This window comes from Saccostrea cucullata, unplaced genomic scaffold (genome assembly GCF_032062105.1).
Source record: "Saccostrea cucullata isolate Sc308-1 unplaced genomic scaffold, CSIRO_AGI_Scuc_v1 ctg307, whole genome shotgun sequence".
NCBI classification, from domain to species: Eukaryota; Metazoa; Mollusca; class Bivalvia; order Ostreida; family Ostreidae; genus Saccostrea; species Saccostrea cuccullata.
The window spans coordinates 27,341-52,076 of record NW_026931525.1 but is presented as its reverse complement, the minus strand read 5'-3'; the positions used below and the strand labels follow the sequence as shown (position 1 = coordinate 52,076).

The 24,736-nt window shown below is 32.1% G+C and overlaps 2 protein-coding genes and 1 long non-coding RNA gene across 3 annotated transcripts; all 3 read right to left on the bottom strand.

Annotated features, from left to right (window-relative positions):
• Positions 1 to 2,027: 2,027 nt before the first annotated feature.
• On the bottom strand, positions 2,028 to 9,889 carry LOC134232836 (voltage-dependent calcium channel subunit alpha-2/delta-3-like). Its single transcript, XM_062714809.1, has 13 exons — positions 9,877 to 9,889; positions 9,661 to 9,713; positions 9,243 to 9,400; positions 8,604 to 8,763; positions 7,904 to 8,126; positions 7,592 to 7,717; positions 7,318 to 7,397; positions 7,099 to 7,228; positions 6,709 to 6,982; positions 5,460 to 5,571; positions 5,053 to 5,218; positions 4,654 to 4,787; positions 2,028 to 2,195 (listed from the first exon to the last, which is right to left on the bottom strand). The coding sequence occupies exons 1-13, from the start codon at positions 9,887 to 9,889 to the stop codon at positions 2,028 to 2,030; spliced, it is 1,797 nt and encodes a 598-aa protein (XP_062570793.1).
• Positions 9,890 to 13,876: 3,987 nt separating this feature from the next.
• On the bottom strand, positions 13,877 to 15,455 carry LOC134232850 (uncharacterized). Its single transcript, XR_009984866.1, has 3 exons — positions 15,357 to 15,455; positions 14,817 to 14,981; positions 13,877 to 13,939 (listed from the first exon to the last, which is right to left on the bottom strand). It is a non-coding gene; the product is annotated as an uncharacterized LOC134232850 (long non-coding RNA).
• Positions 15,456 to 17,259: 1,804 nt separating this feature from the next.
• On the bottom strand, positions 17,260 to 21,444 carry LOC134232835 (uncharacterized). Its single transcript, XM_062714808.1, has 6 exons — positions 21,148 to 21,444; positions 20,724 to 20,799; positions 20,308 to 20,472; positions 19,045 to 19,271; positions 17,495 to 17,743; positions 17,260 to 17,280 (listed from the first exon to the last, which is right to left on the bottom strand). Exons 1-6 carry the CDS (start codon positions 21,442 to 21,444, stop codon positions 17,260 to 17,262), a joined length of 1,035 nt encoding a protein of 344 aa, XP_062570792.1.
• Positions 21,445 to 24,736: the final 3,292 nt, after the last annotated feature.

The following is a 24,736-nucleotide window of genomic DNA, read 5'->3' as shown; positions in this document are numbered from 1 at the left end:
TGTCCACTTCCCAATAAATCAGGATATGGCCCAGTTATCACAATTTGACCTCGCCTTGCAATCGATCTTTTATACCTAAAAAGAAATGAATCGTTATTTTAGCATGATCCTTATTCTTAAAATACTTTGAAATGAATTAAATTGGGTTCGGTTCTTAAAAATGATGTATTGAAAATTTATGTACAGTATGAAACATACTTGTGTAAAAATGCATCCGAGAACCGATGAAAGCTTTCAATGTAGATCTCATAAGTAAAATACATATAACAAGATAAAGAAACTACTGATTAATTAACATAGCATCTGTTTATTTAACATTTCGTAAGTTCTATGGTCGATTCAATGACCTTGTCAGCAAATATGATTGATCATTGAGTCAAATGTTGTGAGGCCATTATTTATACACTGAATTGACGACGGATTTTTCCGTTATTTCCCGATCACGACAAAAAGCACACGACAGATGTGACCGGCCGGCAGGGGATGCTCATTCCTCCAGTGCAACTGATCCCACCTCTGTGGTCCGTGTTTGCTCTGTTCCTATATTGTCTTGTTTTATGGACTTTGATATTGAATACTGTTCGTTATCTTCATATCCTTCATGCTTAGAATTGAGCAGTTCAGAAATACTGACCTCGTGTAATTTGGCCAGAGCTTGATGCTAGATAAAATTGTAAAATAACAAATAACTCGAGCTATTAGAAATATATGTCTCAACAATATATAATATTAATCGGGTAGACTTTACTTTACCGGTCCCCAGATCCGCAAAATCCTCGAGCTCATTGGACTATGATTTACGTCACTCAACTAATAAGGGTTAAATTTGCATACTATTCGACTGATTAGGGTTAGTCCTTGCACTAGTATTCGACTGATTAGGGTTAGTCTCGCATTCATCCGAGAGATTAGGGTTAGTCCTCGCACATTATTCGACTATATAATTAGGGTTAGTCTAGCATCTGCCTGGGAGATTTCGTCTTAACGTCTTCGTCCTTGCATACTCTCCGATAGATTAGGGTTAGTGACTTGTTCTTTTAAATTAGTTAAGAAATTCAGTTGTTTTTGTAATTTTTCTAAGGTCATAAATCAGCTTCAACGGCATTTTGTTTGTTTGTTTACAAGGAAGGATGGCTAAGTCCGAAAGAAATGACACTAAGCATGCTCCGAACTCGCTTCCTTCAGATTTATCCTTTGTCGATTTTTTCCAAGGATAAACAATATTTATTATTTTTTTCATAGAACGAAGTTAAACACTTAGTTTAAAAACGAAGTTTTAAAGTAAACTTTAACAGTAGAATTAGATTTTGGGGTCAAAAAGCAAAAAAAAAAAAAAAAAAAAAAAAAGTATTAATTTTTTTTTCGATCGCTCACGCAATCTCATATATACTTCGGCGACACTACATTTTAGCGCGTTTTTCTGGGGACCGGTAAAGTCCTTCCAAGAAAAGGCAGATCAACTGGTATGAAACGAAGTAAAATACAACTCATATTGATAGTTTACAAGTCAGTGGAAACAGAAGCATTCTCGGGTATTGTAGACTCCAGATCATCAGATCAAACTCGACGCTTCGCGTCTCGTTAGATCTGATGATCCGCGCCTGCCAACTCGACGTGATACGACCCTTCGGATCAATTAAGTAACTGTTATAATAATATATTCATGAACAAGAGCACCGTTGTACGCAACAAAACCCTAAAATATGAAGCACGCTTTTTAAGTACACTTACATTATATTCCTCTCTTAAAGTTTATTCTTCAAGTGTGGCTCTCCTTATCATAATTTGAGAAATTTGCTGCACTGTCAAATGAATTTTTTTTCGAAAGGTTTCTTAAAAAAAAGGAAATTTTAAAGATGTCATTAAATAAATTCCTTAACTGTGTTCCAAGAAGAGGGATTCCTATTCATGGTAACAAATTGAACCCCTTTATCTGAGGATCCCTCGTTGCAAGTTTGTCATTTTTTATGCTGAAATTCGACACTTTGCAAAGTTTAAAAGCAACAGACAGAAAGGTCAACAAAGTCTCAGGCGAGCTTACAGCTATTCGGAAACAAAGACACTTTACCAGGGTCTCTGAGTGTGGTCGTAATTTTGTGGAAGCTGAGTTCCCGGATATATTCTAAAGACCCCGTCTTCTGTTCCAATGTATTTCCAAATTGAGGGATTGTGATGAAACTGTAACCAAAGCTGCTCTGCATAATAGGTTGCAATTACACTTTGAAGTATGGATGTCTGAAATATAAAGAATAAAAATAATAGACTTCGTTGATGTACTGAACATCTAAATGAAAATCCCCGAAAGGGTTATCGCCCTTCCTCTTCTTTTTACTATATTGGTGCTGAAAACGTACTTACTGGTGTTTTAATATACTAGCAGTTGAATAAAGAACAATGAATTTTTAACCAAGCCCCATTAACTGCTCCTCACATAAATATTAACTACTGTAAAAGAGAGACTTGATAATGTACCATGGCATATTCTAATTGTGGTGTAAATCAAATTTTGAACTCGAAATTCAGATATAAAATCGCTTTCGTTTTACCAATTAACAATTTCTACGTCCATTCGAATACCGTCTCAATACATACAAGTAAATCTGGAATAAAAGTCACCACATGGCCGTCTTCCATTAATATTCAGATATTTTACTGACTAGGGACTATGGGGCGAACCAAAAACCAACCTGCACGACGAATTTAACGAAATGACACTTTTCCCAACGCAATCTTTCTTTATTTGTATAGTAATATTTCTCTACATCTCTTCACTCCTCCATGGTACCTGACCCCACCCATGATTTTGTAGAGGTCCGTATTTGCTCTGCTCGAATTTAGTTTTGTTGAATGGACGTTTGAGCTTTCATATTGTTTTCGTTATATCATTATGACTTAAAAGGAGATAACGAACAATATTCAAGCTTAAAAGTCTATTAAAAAACGAAAAATTAAGAAAAAAAATTAAATTAAAAATTACAAAATAGTAGCGGGCAAACACTGACCTCCAAAACATCGGATATGGGATTATGTGCCTTGGAGGAGAGGGCCCGACCGGTCACACCCGTCGTGTGCTCCTTGTCATGATCGGGATTTACCAGAAAAATCCTTCGTCAATTCAGTGTGTAAATAATGGACTACCAATGAAAAACGTCAGTCATCATTTGACTGAATGATAAATTGCATTTGCTGACAACGTCTTTGTATCGACCATAGAAACTACGAAACGTTGATTTTAATCGAGAAGGCTGGTATTCTTGTTTCATTAACTTGCTTCTCCATTATTAACCCCGTTTTAGAAATTGCACTATACGTAGAGCAGGTAATGAAGGTATATTGTTGCATAACTAATACAAGGGAAGTTGACGATTGAAAAGTTGAAAAGTCGTAAGTTTTTAAGCTGTTGATTTTGGTAAAATCTTTTGATTTCAAATTTTTCAAATTGAAATTCCTTGGAATTTTTAATATCTGATTCACACCACTACTCGAATATATTGTTGCACAGTACTCTTGCAGTTTTTCCTTCACAACAAGTTGACCATTGAAAAGTATCATCTCGTTTGTCATAAAACTTGTTTCGAATTGCTATTCGAATACTGAGATATAAAAAAATATGCAAGTGATGTAAGTACATGCATATTGCTGCATAAGTAAGGGAAGTTGACGATAGAAAAGTTAAAGTCATCACGTTTATCATAGAGCTTGGTTGTTAGATTACCATTAACGCCTTTTTCAAGTGAAATATCTTAATATGAAATAGATGTATCGGTCTCTGTGGCACCTTTTATTTAAAGCTCACCGGGATATATCGTATTGACAAAAGAATTTAAAAAAAAAACAATATTAATTGACAATAAGTCGTTGATATAAGTAAAGGCCACAGCAAGTATTTTTTTTCACGTATACGATTTTTGGAAAAATTCTACATCATATGAATACAAAAATAGGTCGGATAATAACGAGGAGTAATTGTACCCATGAAATTCTAACAGACTCTTAGAAAATCTGGTTTCTAAAAACCACATAGATATTGTCTTACAGAAACTCAATATTTTTGATACCAACTTAAGAGTACTTGTGAGTACAATCAGAATAATTTATAACAAAATAATTTTGCAAACTACCAATGACAAGGTGAGTAAAATAAGGAGTTCCATTAGTATTGGAAAAGCAGCTGTCAATATTATCAAAAAGTCTGGACTTTAATTTTTTCAGGTTGAATGGTTGTATTTAAAGTTAAAAAACAAGTTTAAATGCTGTTGATTTTATCAATTTTTATCAACAAATGAAGATTATGTCTCACACCTTACTCCATAGTCCTTTAGATATGTGTTTCTGACCAGAGTGTTATGAATAAGATGTTTTGCAATTAAGCCCCCCCCCCTCGACAAAAAAACCTTCACTAAAGAAGAAACGTACTTCGTGGTTCTAAGTAGTCTTTTTGTTTATTAGCATCAATATTATTTGATTTTATTATTAAAAATTAAAACAAACCATGCATTTTACTCAATTCTAGAAAAAAAAAAATGAAAACAATAAATTTGCCCCAATGGTAATGTTTTTACACTTGATCTTTCATCGTCACAAATCAATGTCAGTGTAAATTTTCCTTGACGTATCAAATACAAATAAAAGAGGAACTTTAAAAATACATACTTTGAAACCGGGATCGGTTGACGATTTCCCGGACAGAAAATTTGTATAGGACAAGACATCATTAATATCTTCGTTTTCTAGATTAAAATCAGGATCCACGAAAGCTTTGGGAGTCAATAGAACTGTCGAATATTCTGAAACATTAAAACTACATGTTAAAATTATTTCTCTTTAGCAAAATATTTTGTTCTCTGGTAGTTATTTTATTGTAAAAATATTTTTTTTTTTCTGAGTGAAGGCAAAATATATATGTATAAGAATTTTCATATCATGATTCCTAAATTTATTTTTTGCAAACAATTATTTTGAATGTATAATCCAAATTTTAAAATTACAACTGTTGATAAACAAGAAATGAGGACCACGTTCACATTTTCAATGTAAGTGTATTTAGACTACCTTTAGATGCATACCGGTTGAAGTGATTACAAGCTCCGCCAGTCGAAGTCAGGAGGTCAAGGCGATGATAGTTGAACTTCTCTGGTGAAGGAGAAGAGGCATTGTACAAAACCTCCCCACCGCCTTCAGTTATTACGACACACAAAGAGAGGTTTGTTCCCTTTAGCTAAAATCAGAGAATTTATCTTGAAACTTTTAAATAAACATCAGTTTAATTATATTGTTATATCTAAGCAAGTTTCTGTGAACACAAACCATGCTTATCTGGAATATATGAATAGAACAATTTCCATTCATAAATAATCTAATTCCTTATGTATAGTATATTTCATAATTTATACTGTCGAATTTAAAATACATGCCAAAATATCTTATTTACGACTAATATAAACTTTTAAGGTACTCACGGGATTCCAATAATAGGTTGACCACATTTTTCTTTCCTGCACCCCGTCTATAAAAGTGTTTCCACGAGAGGAAACCCTGGTTGAGAGAATTCTTTGGCTTCCTGTCTCTCCTCTACAAGTAAGAGAGTTTTTTCTCCCGGTTTTAAAGGTTTGCTATAAATTCTTCTAAATTGTTTTGTGAATTATCAAATACAATTTACGAAATTAGCAATATCATCAGAGACCAGATGTTGCGGTACTTTGCTTGATTGAATGTATGTTGTTTTAAGTCCTATTCGGGTTTTTTTTCCACTTGTATAGAGACGTTACCATGAGCCATGGAGAAATGTCTCAAATTAAGAAATTAACTTGGCCTTTTAGGCCATTGACAGGTCTCTTTTTAAACAACGCCTCTGGTGACATGGAGCCTCAGGTTTTTAGATCTCAACTGATACCCGGAGCTTTCACTTCAAAGTCAGGCGTTTGGCAAAGAAAAAGTTGCTACCTATTTTTTATCGGCTTTGGACAGTTGCGGCGGGTATTCGTACTCACGGCTTCTAAAAACCTTATTGGAATTGCGATGGGTAATAATTGTTTCCTTACATAGCCAAACTGCATTTTTTGTATTCGTATATGGATCGATGTAATATAAAAGCTTCTACAACAGTTGAATACGTTTTTGGTTGTGACCTACATTATTGCATAGATATTCATGCATTCACAAATATTCATGTTCAATGATATGTTGATTCGATATACCCCAACTGATTTTGATTAAAAAAAAAACACCACAAAGTCTCACAAATATTTCAAATTTGACTATCTAGGAAAATATTATACACTGATACTTAATTCAAAACTTTAGTTTAGGAAACGAAAGCTGGTTTTATTTTTCTATCGTCAACCGCCCTTACATTAATTATTTATTATAGTATGAAAAAAATGAATATAATTTTTTTCCTACTATAATAAAAAAGTGAACAAAACCAACATTGGTCGATCTAAAAAAAAAAAAAAAAACGCACAGCCTATACAAATTTATATACAGAGTATATAACATGTAAATATTAAAACTCAAATATCCATTGCGTGGAATAAGGCGTCCAATTTGTCACATATGTACGTACCTTGAAGCCTATGAATTGATAGTCGAATTGAAAAATAATGTGGAGTTTAGGGACGTTCGTGTTGTATTCTTTTAACAGATTTGATTTGTTTGTAGATTTCTTTTTGATAAATTTTAGACCAGGAAAAAAGGTAAGTATCTTACCTTTTCATAGACTCAAGAATAGAAGCAACAGCTTCGTCTCTTTCAAGTGATTCAATATCCACAATCACAGCATCAGAATTCAAAGCGATCGGTTTTAAAGAAGAGTGTATATATGTTCGTCCCATGCCATCAATTACAAAAGCATAGGAATTTTTAACGTTTTCCAAAAGGAAAACTTCTCGGAAAAGACTGGATAGTCTCACGTCAATGCACACCATTCCGAATATTTTCTTGTCTTTTTTATGAAGTTGTTTGCAAAGAGATGTAATAAAACCTAAACCAAAACGAAAATATTTACAATTCTCTAAATATATATTTATGTTTTTTTCTATTATTATCGATATTCTTGAAATCATAATATAGTTATTTTACAATTTGATATACTAATACCTAAATTAGACTTGTCATCGTAAGGAAGGGACACTCTTATACGATTTTCTGATTTTCTAAATGGTTTCCAGTATGAGGCAAGAATGTCTTGCAATTTCGAAGGATTGGCGATCTTTTTAAATTCGCCTTTCTTTAAAAGAGTAAATATAATAAACATCAATAAATATTTAGTATCTATGAAAAAATTCAATATTTAAGAAAGCAACATATAGCACTTACACGAACTATTCCGTATTTGGGGTCACTTTCTACCTGGCCAGACATTTTTTGTAGAACATCAACAATTGTATCGTTCAATACTATTGACAGAAAAGAAAAAAAATAAGTTACAGTACCCAAAGGGTTAACACAAGTGTCATAATAATGTTATATGCCGAAGAGAGGCTAGAGTAATACAGTTCTTAGAAGTTCATCGTAAATTAGCTGTTCTCAATGTGAATCTGACACTGCAAGGATAAATAACCGGGTAAATGTCGAGAGGGACTGAACTTACGTTGTCCGATGCCATAGGTGAAAATAGCAACACTATTGTTCAAAATTTTGTTCTCCTCTGCAATGGTTTTGACAGGATCTTTCCCAACAGTCGGCAATCCATCCGTCAAAAAAAGGATGATTTTTTCTAAAGAATTCAAAAGTACAATAATTAAAGACGTATATACCATAATTTTGATGTATATTTTTAATTCATTCTTTTTCTTATATCATTTTTACAAAACCTTCGCGGTGATGAGTATCTATTTTGTTAAATACATTTTAGCCTTAAAAAAAGAAAAATTAAAATGTCAGTGATTAAGATCTCTGTCACCTCTTTGTTCGCTTTCTGTTGTGTAATTAGAATGTTTGAAGAACTTAAATGCTTCTCGCAGAGCCAGTTCATAGTTTGTTCTCGCTCCTATTTGGATGTTTTGAAGTATGCTCTGGTAAAACTTAACATTTTCTGGCGTCGCTTTAGCTAGTTTGGATCCCACGCATTTCCTAGAAGCAGCGCCCGGAACAACGGTTCCTGTATCAAACACTACGATCCCTATCTAATGTAACAGAAATAAATTTTTAAAAATACAACATACATAATGGTATACGCCTAATTAAATTACGGATTAAAGCATTTCGATCTTGGGGAGAAAAGTGCACATTAAAATTTTGATCCAAATTTATTTCAAGAATTTAAAACTATTGGAAATCATTTCAGTGACTAAATTGTCTTCCTTATCCTTTGGAAAATAACGGTTCTTTTTAGGATTCATTGCTTAAATAAGAAGTTTGATGAAGGACTTGATATATATTGGACTGACTTTCAATATCAAGATCAAAAGTTCATAAAAGATACAAAATTGGAGGAATTTTTTTTTTGTTTTTTGGAATTCCTTCAATTTTCCACTAATCCTTGAATTCATTGTAAAAAATAAATGCTTTTTAAATTCTTACTGATTTTTTTAAAAAGGATTTTTTTAAAAAAAATGTTATTATCCAAAAATCAATCAACTTAAGATTTTTTAGGACAATACCCTGTCGTTAGCAGTGAGAGTTTCCAGTACAAAGGTAACAGCTTCAATGGTTATCTGTAACAGAGTTTTGGTTCCGTGAACCGCGGCCATGGATCCCGATCTGTCTATCACAATAACCAGGTCTTTCTCTACTGGACTGAGTGTCGATGCGAAGAGTTGGCTGAAATGAAATAAGAGGGAAAAGTTCAATGTTTTACTGTAAAATGATAGATATCACTCAATACACCCTTTTTATGTACCTCCCTACGAGACTTTTAACTGTAAATTGTTTCAAACGCTACAAACCCTCTAAGCAAAGTTGTTCTGTTGGTGAAGTTTGAGCTTTACCTTTTTTCGCTTCAGAGAAGTGGACAGGGGCTTTCACCAAATCCACTTCTCTTTTCAAGCATTAATATTTTGATTCTGGTGACGGTTCGTCCGAAATATGTCTGAATGTATGTAACAGACGCGTTATATTAACAATATTAACATAAATGAATTTAACTTTCACAACAAAACAAACCTTTCTGCATTGTTTATCTTTTTTTCCAGTTTTTTGATTGAATCTTTTGATGAAGTTTGAGCAGGATTTAACAATATAAATTAACTATTAAAAAGCATGTTACCTTTTTCAGCTAAACGCTTATGATGTCAAATTACCTGTAATGTTTAACAACTTCTGAGGAAATTCCACTCGGAGGGGAGGGGTAAATCATCATAGTTCTATCCTCCATTGCTAAAATCTGTCTGTTTACGTGTTGGATCTGAGCAGTACTTTCCATGATATCAAGTAAACCAGTGGGAGGATATGTCACATTCTATGAAAAGCATAAAACAATTCATAATTCATTAAAACACAATTTAATAAAATAAAAACAATAAACACATTTTTAAAGTTCATTTTGATTGACTGTTGTTTACTAGTATTTGGCTAGTTTCTACTATGTTTTGTTATACCATGGAAAGACAAATTGTTGCGTTTTTCAAATTAGAGCACATGCAGATACTAGTAGTACATCTAAGAAAGTTCTAGAAATATCAACCACTGTGACGTCACTTTTTTGATATGTTATCCTACCCAGTAGCGTACGACAGTTTCCTGGATATTAGTTGTTTCACATTTCTCCAGGTCTTTGCAAGAAACAGATTCAGTTTTTACACTTTCAGCAGCTTCTTTGATGAGTTGTAGTGCAGATATGCTTTTTAAAATCCTTTGATTTATAGATAAAGTTATCTAAATAAAGAAAGAAGACACCAAAATCAGAAATATAATAAAATGAACCTAATTTTGTACAAGGAATTGCCATGTTGTCAGTTCACATTTTACAATATGACAGAATCTAAAATATGATGAAAAAATTCTGAAGTTTCTTTATCTTTAAAAATTGTTATTTTTTTATTTAATCAATATTTTATTTCTTGTAAGCACTTTTAAAAAATAACAATAATGCACCACTTGATCTTGTGATGAGATATCGGCCCTTTATGACGTAATTTACGTCACATCGTAGGGAATATCAGTTAATCTTATCAGTTTGAACAAACATGGAACTCTACACAAATAATTATATTTATCGACTATTGCTCTCGTACAATGTGTGTTTTATCTACACCCTGGAATCACACTCTTTTCTTGAGGTTTAGGTTCTGGAGATTAAAAAGACTCTAGAACTCAAGCAATAAATCTGTACTCTTGCCTTTTTTGAATGGTTTGTTTTAGCTTTTCATACCTTAACTTTTTATATTTCTTGGTGTAAATTTCAAGAATCATTGTCCATTTTGTTGGGAATGCCAAAAACATTAACGACATATAGTTGGAAGCGTGGAATAAATTTCTTAAAAGGTAAACCCGTTTTGCATAAATTATCCCATGTTTCGCAATATCATATATGTTCCTGTCATATCTACAAGCTAGATAGTGATATACTTTATATTTACATTTAATCCGGAAATTAAATTATAATATAATTTTTAAATGTTGTTAAATAGATTATAAATGCAAAAGGCCTCCAATGTCAATTTCAATGGCTCCCGCTCAATGACGACAGACTCAAAGGGAGCATACTAGGCTCCTGACCTTCCACTTGGCGAAATTTATACTCCAGTTAAATTATATAGAAATTAATTCACCTAACTTTCAAAGAGTGATTACAGATAAAACATTGAGAAATGTAAAAACACATTTTGTATATATCGTGGTATCCCAGTATTATCTTTAATCTTTTTTTTTCTACTTTAGAATGCTTCTTTGTCCGATTTCTATATAGCATTGTCTCGGAAAGGTTTGATACAAAAGATATGATAAATGAAATTAATGTAATTATGAATTAATGTTTACATCCTACCTCTTTAGTGACTTTATCCCCGTCAGGTGGGCGATACAAATATTGGAGATCTTTGAAGTATTCCTAAATCAAAGTAAATGTAATAAAACCTTTTGGGATATCAAGGATGTTAGTTGAACTTGATTGAAAAAAAACGTGAATTTTACATTTTTCGGATGTAAGTACCAAAAAGCTATAAATAAATAAAATTAAAAAAAGAATAACAAATGCCTTTCTAAGCCAGATCTTACTGCTTTGTTTTTCACTTATTAACTTTTTTAAAATGTAATTTCCTTTATGTCTTGCAATTAAAAAATATAATTTTAATTTTGAATTAATTTATAATTAATACAATATTTATGTATATGTATGTTTTACATGTTAGATATGTGTGCGTGCTCGATCTCGAGAGAGAGAGAGAGAGAGAGAGAGAGAGAGAGAGAGAGAGAGAGAGAAATCATTGTACCTGTAATTTGTAAAATTGGAGACTTTTTTCCAAAACACTACTCAGTTTTTTCACAAATTCTTCTCCGCTAGTCAAGTAATGGTTGTAGATGATGAGGAAGTTAAAAGTATATAGATATATCATCATCAAATTCATTGTTTATAGATATTGAAGTTGAAACAACTGTCTTGCGCCTAAAAACCAAATCAAATTGTGAAATACATGTACTGGAAATTCAAACTGTAAAATTTTAAGTTATTATAGTTGATCCTTTTATTTTTCAATATATATTTCAATGTGCACGATGAAATGCTTTTGATTTCAGTTCTTTAAGTACGTTTATATCTAAAAAATTTGAATTTGAAATAGAAAAGTAAAATGGATAAATATATTCTTCAATAAAATTAGCAATCAAGACTTACGCTTCTTGGAAAAATCAGAATGCTTATTACTCTTCCGTACTAGTGGCGGATTTTAATTTGTAGTATTCATGCATAAAAAACTTAACATATGGTTATATATATACGATACTCTTCACCGATTTACGAAATAACTTTCGTCAAATATTAAAAACAGTAACGATATTGGTTTAAGTTTAGGAATGGCCACGGGAAAAAAGGAAGCCATTTTCCGCATTGCCGCAACTTTGTTTTTTAATGGACAAAACTCATCGTTTGAAAATGTGGTTGTAAAACATCTCATTATGGCCACTATTGTTGGTAATTTTTATGACTCGATATTCGATACACGCCTTACAGAGAAACTTGAAAGTTTACCCTGAATGAATCTCTAAGATCAATGAGGATGTACTGCTGTCTGTACCAAAACCCTAACAGTAAATGAGCTCTAGATTTTAATTGGATAATTTATTACTTTTACGATGCACTTTTCTGTAATTTGACTGTAATTGGTGTTAATGTTTGAAAATTATCACACATAAACATCTTTTACTTTTTGTATTGTAGCAGTACTTTTGTGTGGATATTAACGAGTAACTAAAATGCCCTTTGTTTTTTTGTTAATCTCTCTCTCTCTCTCTCTCTCTCTCTCTCTTTCATATGTGTGTGATTGTTATGTTGTTGGAAAGGATAATTTCAGAACTAAAAAGGCCCAATGTCTTATATTCCCAGCGATAATTATACGGTAAAGGGGATATTTCTACATTCTGAATGGGTTAGTTTGGCAGATCTAAGTTACTGACTATTTTCATTACTAAAGTAAAAAATTATCTTAAGTTGTTTCTAGTATCAGAATTTACCTATGCTTAAAAACAATGTTCTATTACTAAAATAGTGTCTTAAGGACCCATTTTAACAAAAGAATGTGTTTAGTTTATTTGTAATGTATTTATTCATTGTAGGTTTATTTTCTCCTAAATCGTTTCGTGCCGATCCTAAATTTTTCTGCTTCATTGTGGGTGAATATGAAGCATTCTAACTATGTTTATGACCTGTCTCTAGATAATCTAAGAATACCATAATGAAAACAAGTACTAGTATTTCAATTAAATAACAGAATAACTAATAATTAATATATAAATGTGCATTCTTTTGTCCCCTTTAATTGTCTTGCTTAAACTTTTTCTGTTCACATGGCATTAAATCAATATTTTTAATAATTGAATATGGATGGAGTTTGAACAAATAAGTTGTGTTAATTGATTTACCAGTAAAATTTGCATATTTGTTTCCATTATTAGCTCCATCTTAATATTTGGCACAATAAATTCTTATTTTTATGTCAATATTCTTTGTCAAAAACAATTTCTGAATACGAAAAAATGTATAGAAAAAATAAATAAATGTATAAATGGTGAAGGTCAGAGAAATAGAACAATGTTGTAAATCCTGTAAACAAAACGAACCGTGAACAGGCCAAAATCACCAACAAAAAGACACATCGGGTGGGATCAGGTGTATTAAATGTGAGAGCATGCCATGTCATTCGATCAATTATTGTCAAGATCATCCAAATCAGGGATTCCGCTTAAAATTTTTAAAAATGAAGAAAGAAAAGGAAGAAAGGAAATGCAACAAAATATTGCAAAAATGGTTTTGTGTCGACATTAAGAATTTAAGAAAAGTTGTTAGTTTAACAAACACAATTTTTCAATGTTGTCTACTTTCACAAAGAAAAAAAAACTTTTCTTTCTATATTTTGTAACGATTCTTTGCCTACAGTTTGACAATGCCGTACTGATTTATTTCTTGAATAAACAAAGTACACGTTCAAATGTATGACATTTCTTTATTTTTATTTTTTTAATCTTGTTTCTTATCGCCTTGAAAGTCATTTGTAATACATAGCAATTTTAAGGAATTTACTTTTCTCTCTTAAAAAAACTATAGAATATTATAGAACTTTCTCACACAAGTATTTTTCACCATTTCCTGTGTTTATCTGGCGTAGATTTGAGTCACTGTCCCACATCAAATCTCCACTATTAGAAGAAATGTCGAAGTCTGTTAAATTAAGATTTACAGAATCAAATACGGTGTTTCCATTAATCCACCTCCATTCTCCGGCTTCAGTGCTCCACTGTCCTCCTATTCTGTATTTATTGTTGTTCAAGTAACCATTAGAAAACTCTGAAAAGCAGTAAAAGTACGTAAATATTCAATTAATAACAATAATTATACAAAAAAACGTCAATATACTAATTCTTTAATATTCTTATATATACTCGTTCATTTACATGTACTAGTATATATTTCATTTCAATCTAATTTTGGTCTGTCTTTAAATAATTTTGTTTTTTAAATGCAATAATATGTGCTTTATGTAAAACAACAGGATAATTAAGTTTTACTTTATGGAGATAATTATATTTCTTTGTCTTTTTACAAATATAAGGTCTTTTTAAGTTGAGCAAAAATAGGATTTAAAATGAACGTCATTGTTTGCCTGGATTGGCGCCTAGACATCGTCAATATATAAACAAAATTATATGAAAACATAGATCATCGCTTATGTTTGATTCAAAACTGCTGTACTTCAGTTTACAGACAGAAATATTCAACGCCTTTGTCAATATTAAATTATGAATTCTGAAATATAATGACCATCTTCTTTGTTTCCCTCGCATAAAAAATATATGACATCATACATGTTCTGTTAAAATATAGATATTTTTGAAAACGTGCATAGAATAGAATAATAAAGATTCTGTAAGTCAAAAGCCTGCCAGAATCGTGGTTAAATTAATAATAATTTGCCAAGCATCTTCTAAGTAAACTATGAATAATTAATAATTAATCAATGCATTTCTTGGGAAATACAAAGGGTCTGATCCACGAAACGATTGATTTTATTTTCTTTTTTTAAGTAATATCGGATGCAATATGAAACAAATGACAAACTTCAGTGTAACTTTCTAATGATTAAATCTTTACAAAACATTGAACTAATTATGAATTCATGGTCGTTAAATCACTGAGAGAAATCTCTTTGTTTTGGTAAATATACCTGAATTTAAATACATTATATGGTCCATAGTTCGAGGGACGGCTAATCGACATCCCAGCGTCTCACAATAGGCCTGAGCGTCTGCGAATTTCTTTCCGCTGTCCACACTTATGTAGCAAAAATTCAGTTGACTTGAGTAACGAAAAGTCAAGGGACAGCTAGGCACTGTATATTAGAATTGAATTTTGTTTAAATATAAAATTATTCCATAGTACTTGTATAAATAAATATAGCCTGAAAATTGAAAATAGTGTTTCACATGCAATATAAATTTTAAATACATGTATTTTAAAATTAAAAGATTCTTGCTTTAAAAATAAATCGGGTCCAAAATTGAGTGCCTTCTATGAACCATTGAACGTATCCATTTTTAAAACCAATATTAAGTCAGTTTGCAATTCAATAAAAAAAAAAATTCAGGAAAACAAAGTATATGCATGAAGTATTATATTAATAATAAGCAACCGTAATAAGCACTTGAAGTTCTCAAGGACAAGAAAATCCATTTTTTAAAAAAGACATTGTGTAGGAAATATTCACCTGCGCAGAAATCAATTCCTGAAGATAGCTTTACACATACTCCTCTTGTACAAGACGTATTGCACGAGGAAAAGACCTGGCCAAACAAAGGATACCGAAACTTCAAATGATTATAAATAAAGTATAACATTTGTATCATTAAGCTTTATCTATTTTCATTTACAGCTGATAAGTTTTCATCGCTAAATATGATTATCAATAAATTACAACACTTTTAGCATCAAGTTTTTATTTTTATTTACAGCTGATATGATGCCACCGCTAAATAAAATTGTATGTTTTTTTTATTCATAACACCTTATTCCTGGAGAAGAGATAATTTTGATTTAAGAAATAAGATATCATTTTTAGAGTGTCATTGGGATATGACCTGAAGTCGGCCACGTGATCAAATTCTATAACGCCCGAAGGGCGTTATAGTAGATTTGATCACGTACCGACTTAATGTCATATCCCATTGACACTCTAAAAATGATATCTTATTTCTTACATTAATATTTTTATTTCTATTTGAATTACAAAGTGAAAATGCTCTATTTAGACCTTGTTATTGAATGCAACATAACGTTAATATACGACGTCATATGACGTCACAGTCAAGATTTTTCAAATGTCTCTTGCAATTTACTCTTCATACACAAGAAACTCTGATCATGTGACCGACTGCATGTCATTGAAAATTGAATGTCATTTTTTTAGTATTGTCATATAGGGAAAGACATTGCCAAATGTAAATATATAGAAGTAAAGTTCTGTGTACAACGTATTATGATCTTTTTGTTCATGGAATGACATTAAATTGAATTTAAAAAGTGTATGAAACAAAAAGCAGTGAACAAGTATTGGTTAAATATGTGGATATAACGAACAGAATTTTTAAAAAACCAGATTTTTTAAAAGTCCATACAAACAATACAAACCAAAAGCAGAGCAAATACGGATTTCTAATACATCAGAGGTGGGTTCGGGTGTCAAGGAGGAGTGAGTATCCCCCTACGACCGTAGGTTTTTTAAAATGAAAATCTGAGCAGGTCTAAGAGTTATTCCTTAGACAAAAACACAACCAAAAAATTGTGGACAATATGTAAGATACATGATCAAGCATAAATACATACGTATATTAATGCCTTTATATATAAATTTCTTTTAAATTCATTTTGTATGCGTTTTAGGTGAATGAAAATATCTTTTAATGTTAAATCTTCAATGTTGTTTCAATTTTTAATAATTCATAACTGAATGAATTGATCTATTACATATGTCTTCAAAGTGTATTGAGAGGGTTCTGTTACGAGATACCGATACGGCGACTGAATATCTTTCAGCTACGTCGCTTAGAGACAAAGGCGCAAAGTAGTGGTGAGAGAGATAACTACGGGTTTATCTGAAAAACCAAGGACGACACAGATGAGAACAGTAAGCCAGAAAAGCAGGAATGAAAGGCATGGGAGCAATGAAGAATCAAAGTACAAATGAAAAGGAAGAGGGCCAAGGGAAAGAAGCAGTGATGGATCAGAATGAGAGAAAAGGGTGGGAAGGGGGCGAATAAGTCAGCTTATTGTATAAATAAATAAGGAATTAACGCTACGATGTTAGGATTATATTAGAAAGCAAAGTATCTTCAAAGTAGGGAACGTAAAGGTGACAGAGTTATGGATGAGATTAAGAGAAAAAAAAATAAGAAATAAACGTCAGGAAGAAAAAGTAGAAACGTAGGTGAAATTGCCAAAAAGAAAATAATAAATGAGGCGACAATGTTTAGAAGAGAGCAATGGAGCAAGGCAACGCAAAAGCGAATGGTAAAGATTGGACCGAGAAATCATGGCGATAAAGTAGGAATTAATGGTCCTGGCGTACTTGTATTAAGGGAAAATACACGATGATAACGCAGGCACTAACTGTGCTACAGTTTCAACCAAAACATCTAATAAAAGAATTTTAAACATCAAAGTATAATTTAAAATGTAGAAATACGTGTACTTTGTATTAATTTCTAGTGCAAAATGGGTCAATTCAAATTGATTAAGAATCATATGTTATATAGAAAATTATGATTTGGAAACCTAACATAATTTTCAAATTATGCATTGTGTTTTCATTAACGTATTCTATGGTTTCTCACATGACTAATACCATACCGTTCCCTGAGATGCGATGTGTATGAAATTAAATTTCTCATCGTCCACAAGTTGTGATAAATCAGTGGTGGAGTCCCCCAGAAGCTGGCACTGCAGACTCTCTCTATCATAATTCACAGCCTTACACTGTCCCCTGTCTACACAATCCCTGACACATTGTCTTAGACCCCTCAACTTCAGCATGGATCGTACATCCCTCCCCAAACGTTTATTATAAGCAGTTACAGAAAATTCACCACAAAAGGCCAACTTTAGGGTAAAATACGAAGCAAATATTATATAAAAGGAAAAAATCATGATCTTGTTTTCGTTACAGGTTGAGATAAAATGATGTTCGGTCGAGAATGTTCATCATTAAATTTAGATTTCCAATGAAGAAAATAGGTATGATTAATTAGAAACATCAATTATTATAATCAGTTCCTTTTAATATAATATTGACCGGGCGGTCGGGTACACTTTGTATTGATAGAGGTTATATCGATAAAAAAGAACAGACTTTCTAAAACATTTCCTCTTTCAACAAACATTCATCTTTATTGTTCATTGTTTTTCAAGTAAAAAATTCGATATTATCTAATCAGTTATTTAAGATATGAATAAAAAAGTTTAGTTATTGAAAAAACATGCACAAAATGAGAAAAATGGAAAAAGATTACATGACACAAATTTTGTCGATCACAATCTTATTCATTAAGAAAAACTGAAACTGGACAGTGCTCTTAAATCATAAAATTAATTTTGCCAGAGTTTTGTTTTACTAATGAGTTCCATAAAAAAATTGCCTAAACCATGTGCAAAAACATACGTTGTAAAAAAAACAACATAGATTTGATTAAAATAATAAAGACGAAAGTAGAAAAAAAATATAATTTTGAAGATTTTTTTATATATACTTTTGTCTTAAATTAGAATGTTTTTCAACAAAAATAATATTGCAAATGAGTAATGATAAGATCTTTTATTATTGAAAAAGCAACTGTTCGTTGTTTAAAAACGTTATTGTTTCAAAATTACTTTTTTACGATTTTATTTTTTATTTCATCGGGTCTTTCATCGAAAGAAAAATGTAAACTGGCATGATATTGACTAGGGGAATTATTGACAGCGATGTAAAAATTGTGCAGCGTCTAACAACAACCAAACATATGATAGGATTAAAAGCAAATATATTAATGCAATGCTTTATTAATTCACCAAACTACAACATTTAAGCTAGTTCCCATTATTTCTTTATAAGAAGGCAGCATTGAATTACAAAATACACGTTAATAACATCATTTGCGTTTTAAAATGGTTTGTAAGGAAGGATACGGAGATAACGAACAGTATTTAATATCAAAGACTATAGTCCATAAAACAATACAAATTAGGAGCAGAGCAAACACGGTCCTCCAAAACATCAGAGATGGGATCAGGTGCAATGGAGGAGTGAGCATCCCCTGCTGACCGCGGTAACACCCGCCTTGTGCTCCTTGTCATTATCGGGAAATAACGGGAAAATCCGTTGTAAAACCAGTGAAAAACTTATAAAAATTTTAAAACAGTACTTTCTCGCATAAGAATTTCTTTCCGTGCCCTGTATCTATCTGAGAGAGATCGTCTTCTTTGCTCCAAATTAATTCTCCACTGCTGGATTCAATTTCTTCAAAATCAGACAAACTTAAATTTATATCATCAAATACTGTTTTTCCATTTATCCACATCCATTTTCCTTCTTCCGTGTCCCATTGGCCGCCTATTCTGTAATCATTGTCCAAGTATCCCGCATTGAATTCTGAACACATAAAAAAGAAAACGTCTCACATCATATCAAGGGGTTACCATACATAATATTATTTAAAATGTTGACATGAAATAATATAATACTTTAAGATGAAACACTTAAATACTCGTCTTATACACATGCCAAAAACCAATGATTTTAGCCCTTAGCTCAAGGATAATGGTACATATATGATTTACAACTGATTGCATACCTTTTTGTATGTACGTTAACTTTTTAAAATTCATTTTCAAATTTTATGCCTTGAATGAAATTGTAGAAACTGAGGTCCCATATCGCAAATGGTGCTGGCTTTAAAAGAGATCATTCATTGCCCAATGGCAAAGAATGACGAGTGATCTAAAGATCTGCGAACGATAGAATTGTTCTGACGCCCACCTCCAAATCAATTTTTAAAAGTTAACATATTCAATGATTTTTAAAAAAAAATATTTTTGTTGATAATTATTTGGATTTTCATAAAACAAAGAAGTTAACGCTAAAATGTTGGTAAAACGTATTTTCACTTAAGAAATGAATGTAATATTTTTTTTCCTTTGATCGATGTATCAAAGAAAAAATTGGACGGAAAACTTCATTATTAACATACTTATGTTTTATTTATTTGCCTAAAACATAAGAAAAGATATAAGGAACATTGAATCATACCCAAGTTTATTTCAAAATATTGTTATGATTGAAAGTCCGATTTCAATGGTAAATATCGTCTACCCCCTTTTTTCAAGAGCTTGAATTATGGATAGTATACTATTTAGCGCTGGTATTAAGACAATTCATTAATTACCATTCAACTGTTCTTTGTATAAAACAAAGATTTTATGGCCAGATTGTTATTTATATTGAATTAAATGGGTGCAAAATGTAGGCGGGAATATCAAGTTAGCGTGCGTATTTCTCTGCAACTCTCCACCGGCAAGTGGTGGCTTCTCGATATGAGGGAAATAAAGGGACGTTACGCAAACAAAAATGCAAACAAAAATCACTTAGATGTATGCAAGTTCTCTTATATTCATTGAGTAAACTTTACCTTCTCTCAAAAAAAGTATATGCTCCATAGTTGAGGGAACAGCCAATCGACATCCAATAGTTTTGCAATAGGAATAAGCATCTGTAAAGTTCTTACTGACCTCCACTTTAGTGTAGCAAAAGTTCAAAGCAGTGGAGTACCGATAAGTCATGGGACAAGCAGGTACTGACAAAGAAATGTAATTTGATTCAAAGATCATTTATCTACAAAATGAAGGCTTCTTGGCCAAGCGAGATTGTGGGAAAATCATTTGAAAGATTGGGGCCCATTTTAATCCTCTTGAAAATCAGATTCAACTTTATATTATACGGTGTAAAGAAAATAATAGTACTTTGTTGATCAAGGACGGTAGATACACGTATAGAAATATTGGGGATGCATTGAAGAAAACATTCATCATTTTGTACGAGGTTTACCTGAGCAGTATTCATTTCCAGGTGAAATTTTCACACAAACTCCATATGTGCATGTTATGGTGCATGCTGGAAACCCCTAGAAATAAATTATGTTGAAGACTATAGGACTCAACAGGCGTATCTTCTATTTAAATTTCAATTAATTTTGAATTCCGTTACATCTAAGTACGATTAGTGTTCATTAGAACAAGTCCAATATTTGCAATAAGGATTGCTGAGTAATTGTTACAAAGAGTGCATTCTTTAGTTGAAGCATGAAATATTTCTACATCGTTTTCGTAAAAGATCAGAATAAAATGAAACAATAATTATCACGGGAATAAATGAAGTATCTATCTATATTACATTAGAAGCTCTAACTTGAGTTGAAAATGCAGTTCACGGTTAGATTAAAAAAGAACATATTCGTGAATGGTATACTTACAGTCGATTGCGTGGATACATCTATGAAATTAAAGCTGTCATCGTCCATGAGTTGTGATAAATCTGTGATGGAGTCCCCTAGAAGCTGGCACTGCAGACTCTCTCTATCATAATTCACAGCCTTACACTGTCCCCTGTCTACACAATCCCTGACACATTGTCTAAGACCCCTCAACTTCTGTGTGGATCGTACATCCCTCCCCAAACGTTTACTGTAAGCAGTGACAGAAAATTCACTACAAATCCCCGTAACAAATGTACAGTATATAAGGGAAATGCTAGGAATTACAGTCTTCATCTTCACATGTGTTTTAAACAGTTATAAGGGTTTGAACAGGATATTGAGGAATTATGCAGATCTCTGAGACAAGTTCATCTATAAATGTACACTGAGTATTATTATAAACAATAGATTTCTTTTTCTTTAAAGACAGCTCAGTTATCAAAATTGTCCACGTCAAATATTGACCAAACTTGTGGAACTCTGCATAATAGTTGTTAACTTTATGCACATTATATTTAAGAATTTAGAAAGTTGCATATTGAAAATTGAATTTTTTGGAAAATCAATTGGGCTCTTTATAAATATTTCGTAATAATTTGAAAATCTAATGTACACATATGTGAAGTGCAGTAAAGACAATAGGTCAAACAAACACAGACATCAATTAACCATTTAAAAAGTAACAGAGATGTGCAAACAATAATACAGATCACTCACAGCAGGAAAAAAAGTTAATTGTTTCCGATACTGATACGATGATGCTCCACCCACAAAACCATGTAAAAGTTCCGGAGAGAAACAACTGCTGACCCAATATGTTTACTATTACATAAATACTTAACTTGGAAGCTTAAAAACATATTTGAGTTTCAAATTTGCAATTGATGCAAAAATATTTTTTAATAAAATTTTGACTGATGTATTATGAAGAAATCTTTGACAGACATTGTTAAGCTTATTAAAGTCTAACAGGTTCTACTAACTTGACGAAACAAAATTAATTACAACTGTAAAACCAACTTCGTTCACTGTTGGCCCGCATGTTGTGGTGAGAGGGTTACCTCTACAGTTGAGACTAACTTTGCGGGTTGGAATCCGTTGCGGACGCGGAGACCATTCCATTGGATGAAAACTTATCAATCGAGGTCCCGGTTGCGGTAGGTACTGGAACGACAAAAGATTTCTCACTGATTATTGCCGAATATGTCAAACTTTGCAGTCCTGCATTGGCAACTTAGGAAAATGTTTCTAAAGAGATGCCACTTGCCGGTAGAGAACTACAAATGTTGTCCTATACTCGGCACTCGAAGATATGACAATTAAACTGCAAGAATTGAGGGCCGTTTTGTTGTTTCGTATATGTCAAGGTCACGCTACTCTTATTTTTAGTTGATCAGTGAGGGATCTTTTTCGTACCAGAACCTTCTTCGACACGGGAATTCAGATTATATGGTCTCATCCGAAGGACCTGTCTGTCTCTACGTCCTACAGTGGGATTCGAACCTGCGAAGTAAAAATCGACTCCTTTATTCGTGACTCTAGAGCAGACGCTCTAACCACTGCACCACGCAGGCGACAAAAAAACTTTAAAATTTTTTTAACATTTTTTTGTTTAATTACTTTATGTTTCCCCAAAATACAAGACATCTTTGTATGATAAAAAGAAGAGCTTGCCTTTTTCTCCCCACATAGTTTTCATTAAGATTTGATGATAACCATGTTGCGCAAACGTAAAATACTTATTCAAAAACATGTCATTCTACTAGAAACAACAATTAATTTTTAAGGCTGTTAACTACACTTGGATGAAGTCCAGTTTATTGGATTATTTCAATTCTATTTAACAAGCTTAAGGCAAAAATTGTTAAAGGATATATATTTTTAATTAGCTATGAGTTTCCTGTTTGACAGATCATGATCGGTTGGGAAGTTCATGTTTCCTACTCTATGGCACCTGATCCATTCTCTACTATTTAAAGAGGTCCTTGTTAGCTCTGATTCCAATTTGTTCTGTTGCCCGAATAATGGAAGGGCTTTTGTGAGTTTGATTTCTGTTCGCTATTCTTATATTTTATTTTCAAATTATTTTTCACTGATGCAATAAAAAAGATATTAAGGCGGAGTAATCAAAATACTAGAAATCAAAATTTCATACTGAATATATCAAAGAAATCGAAAATTGTTCAGCACAAGATGATTTTTAATTTGCAAATAAATTATTAGGAGAAACAGATTTAATGAAAGGTCTTTTTACATGCACATAGCATGAGAAGGGCCAAGTCCCCTAACTTTTTACAATTGCAATTGAAAATGTGCAATGAAAAGGGATAAACATTTTTTTGTTGCAGTATAGTCAACTAAGGGTGGTGTGGTATGTATGCTTAAAGAATGGTCTTGATGGAAGTTTGAAATTAACCTCCCACCCCAACCCACGAAATAGGATTTTGGATTTTGGACAGTTTTCACATTCCCCGTTTATTTGCTTGTTTCTATTTTTCAGGTAAGTAGATTTTCTATGCTCCCTGTAAAAACCATGCTTAATCACTGTTAAAAAAGTATACGTTATAGGCTTACATGTACGTTCTTCAAAAACAAAGACACAATTTTGTAACAATGATTTATATATCTTGCACATCATGGCGTTTATTTAGGTTTATTTCTGTGTAGTTCTGTTGTCAAACTTTGCGTCTTATCAATATAGCTTTTTATGCTCATAATGACGCCAAATATTTAAATTGAGACTGCAAAAAATCGAGAGAAAAGTAGTTTTGAATTGCATGAACATATGGCATTCCTGTTACATAATAGAGACTAGGAACTAATCGTTGTCATGGATTTAATTGCATTACAAACAATTCAAATATTTCTTTTCTATAAACTATATAAATATTATGGCACTTGCAAATTTTCGTTTCATTTAACATGTTTGAAATGTTTATGGCTAATTATCTAAGACTTCAGAAAGAGTTTCTAAATTTATTATTTCTCAAAGTGATAGTGATTGAAAGACTATTTTCTTAGATGTAGGCCGATAGATTTTTTTCTGTACGAAGCTTTTTCAACATATATTTTTTGCAAATTAACATAACGTCCGATCCAAATTATATAACATTGTGTTGTAAAACCTGCAATCGTGCCCAGAGTACATGCACTTTAACAATTACAGACCCTTAGGACTTAAATAAATACATGTGAATGATGGATTTATGCTGCGCAAGTACTAACATGTTCAATCGACCTATGATAACTTAAAACAGCAGTGGAGCTGTTTTGTTTGGATATCTTTCTGTTAATACAGTATATGCATTGAATACACTGACATAAAGTGTTGGTACTTACTTGCATTATTTTTTCATTTCACCGTCAAAATAGAGCATGAAGGATATGGAAATAGCGAACAGTATTCAATATCAAAGTCCATAAAACAATACAAAAACAGGAGCAAAGCAAACACAGACCTCCAAAACATTAGAGGTGGGATCAGGTGCCATGGAGGAGTGAGCATCCCCTGCTGACCGGTTACATCCGCCTTGTGCTCCTTGTCCAGGTCGGGAAATAACGGAAAAGCCTGTCGTCAATTCAATGT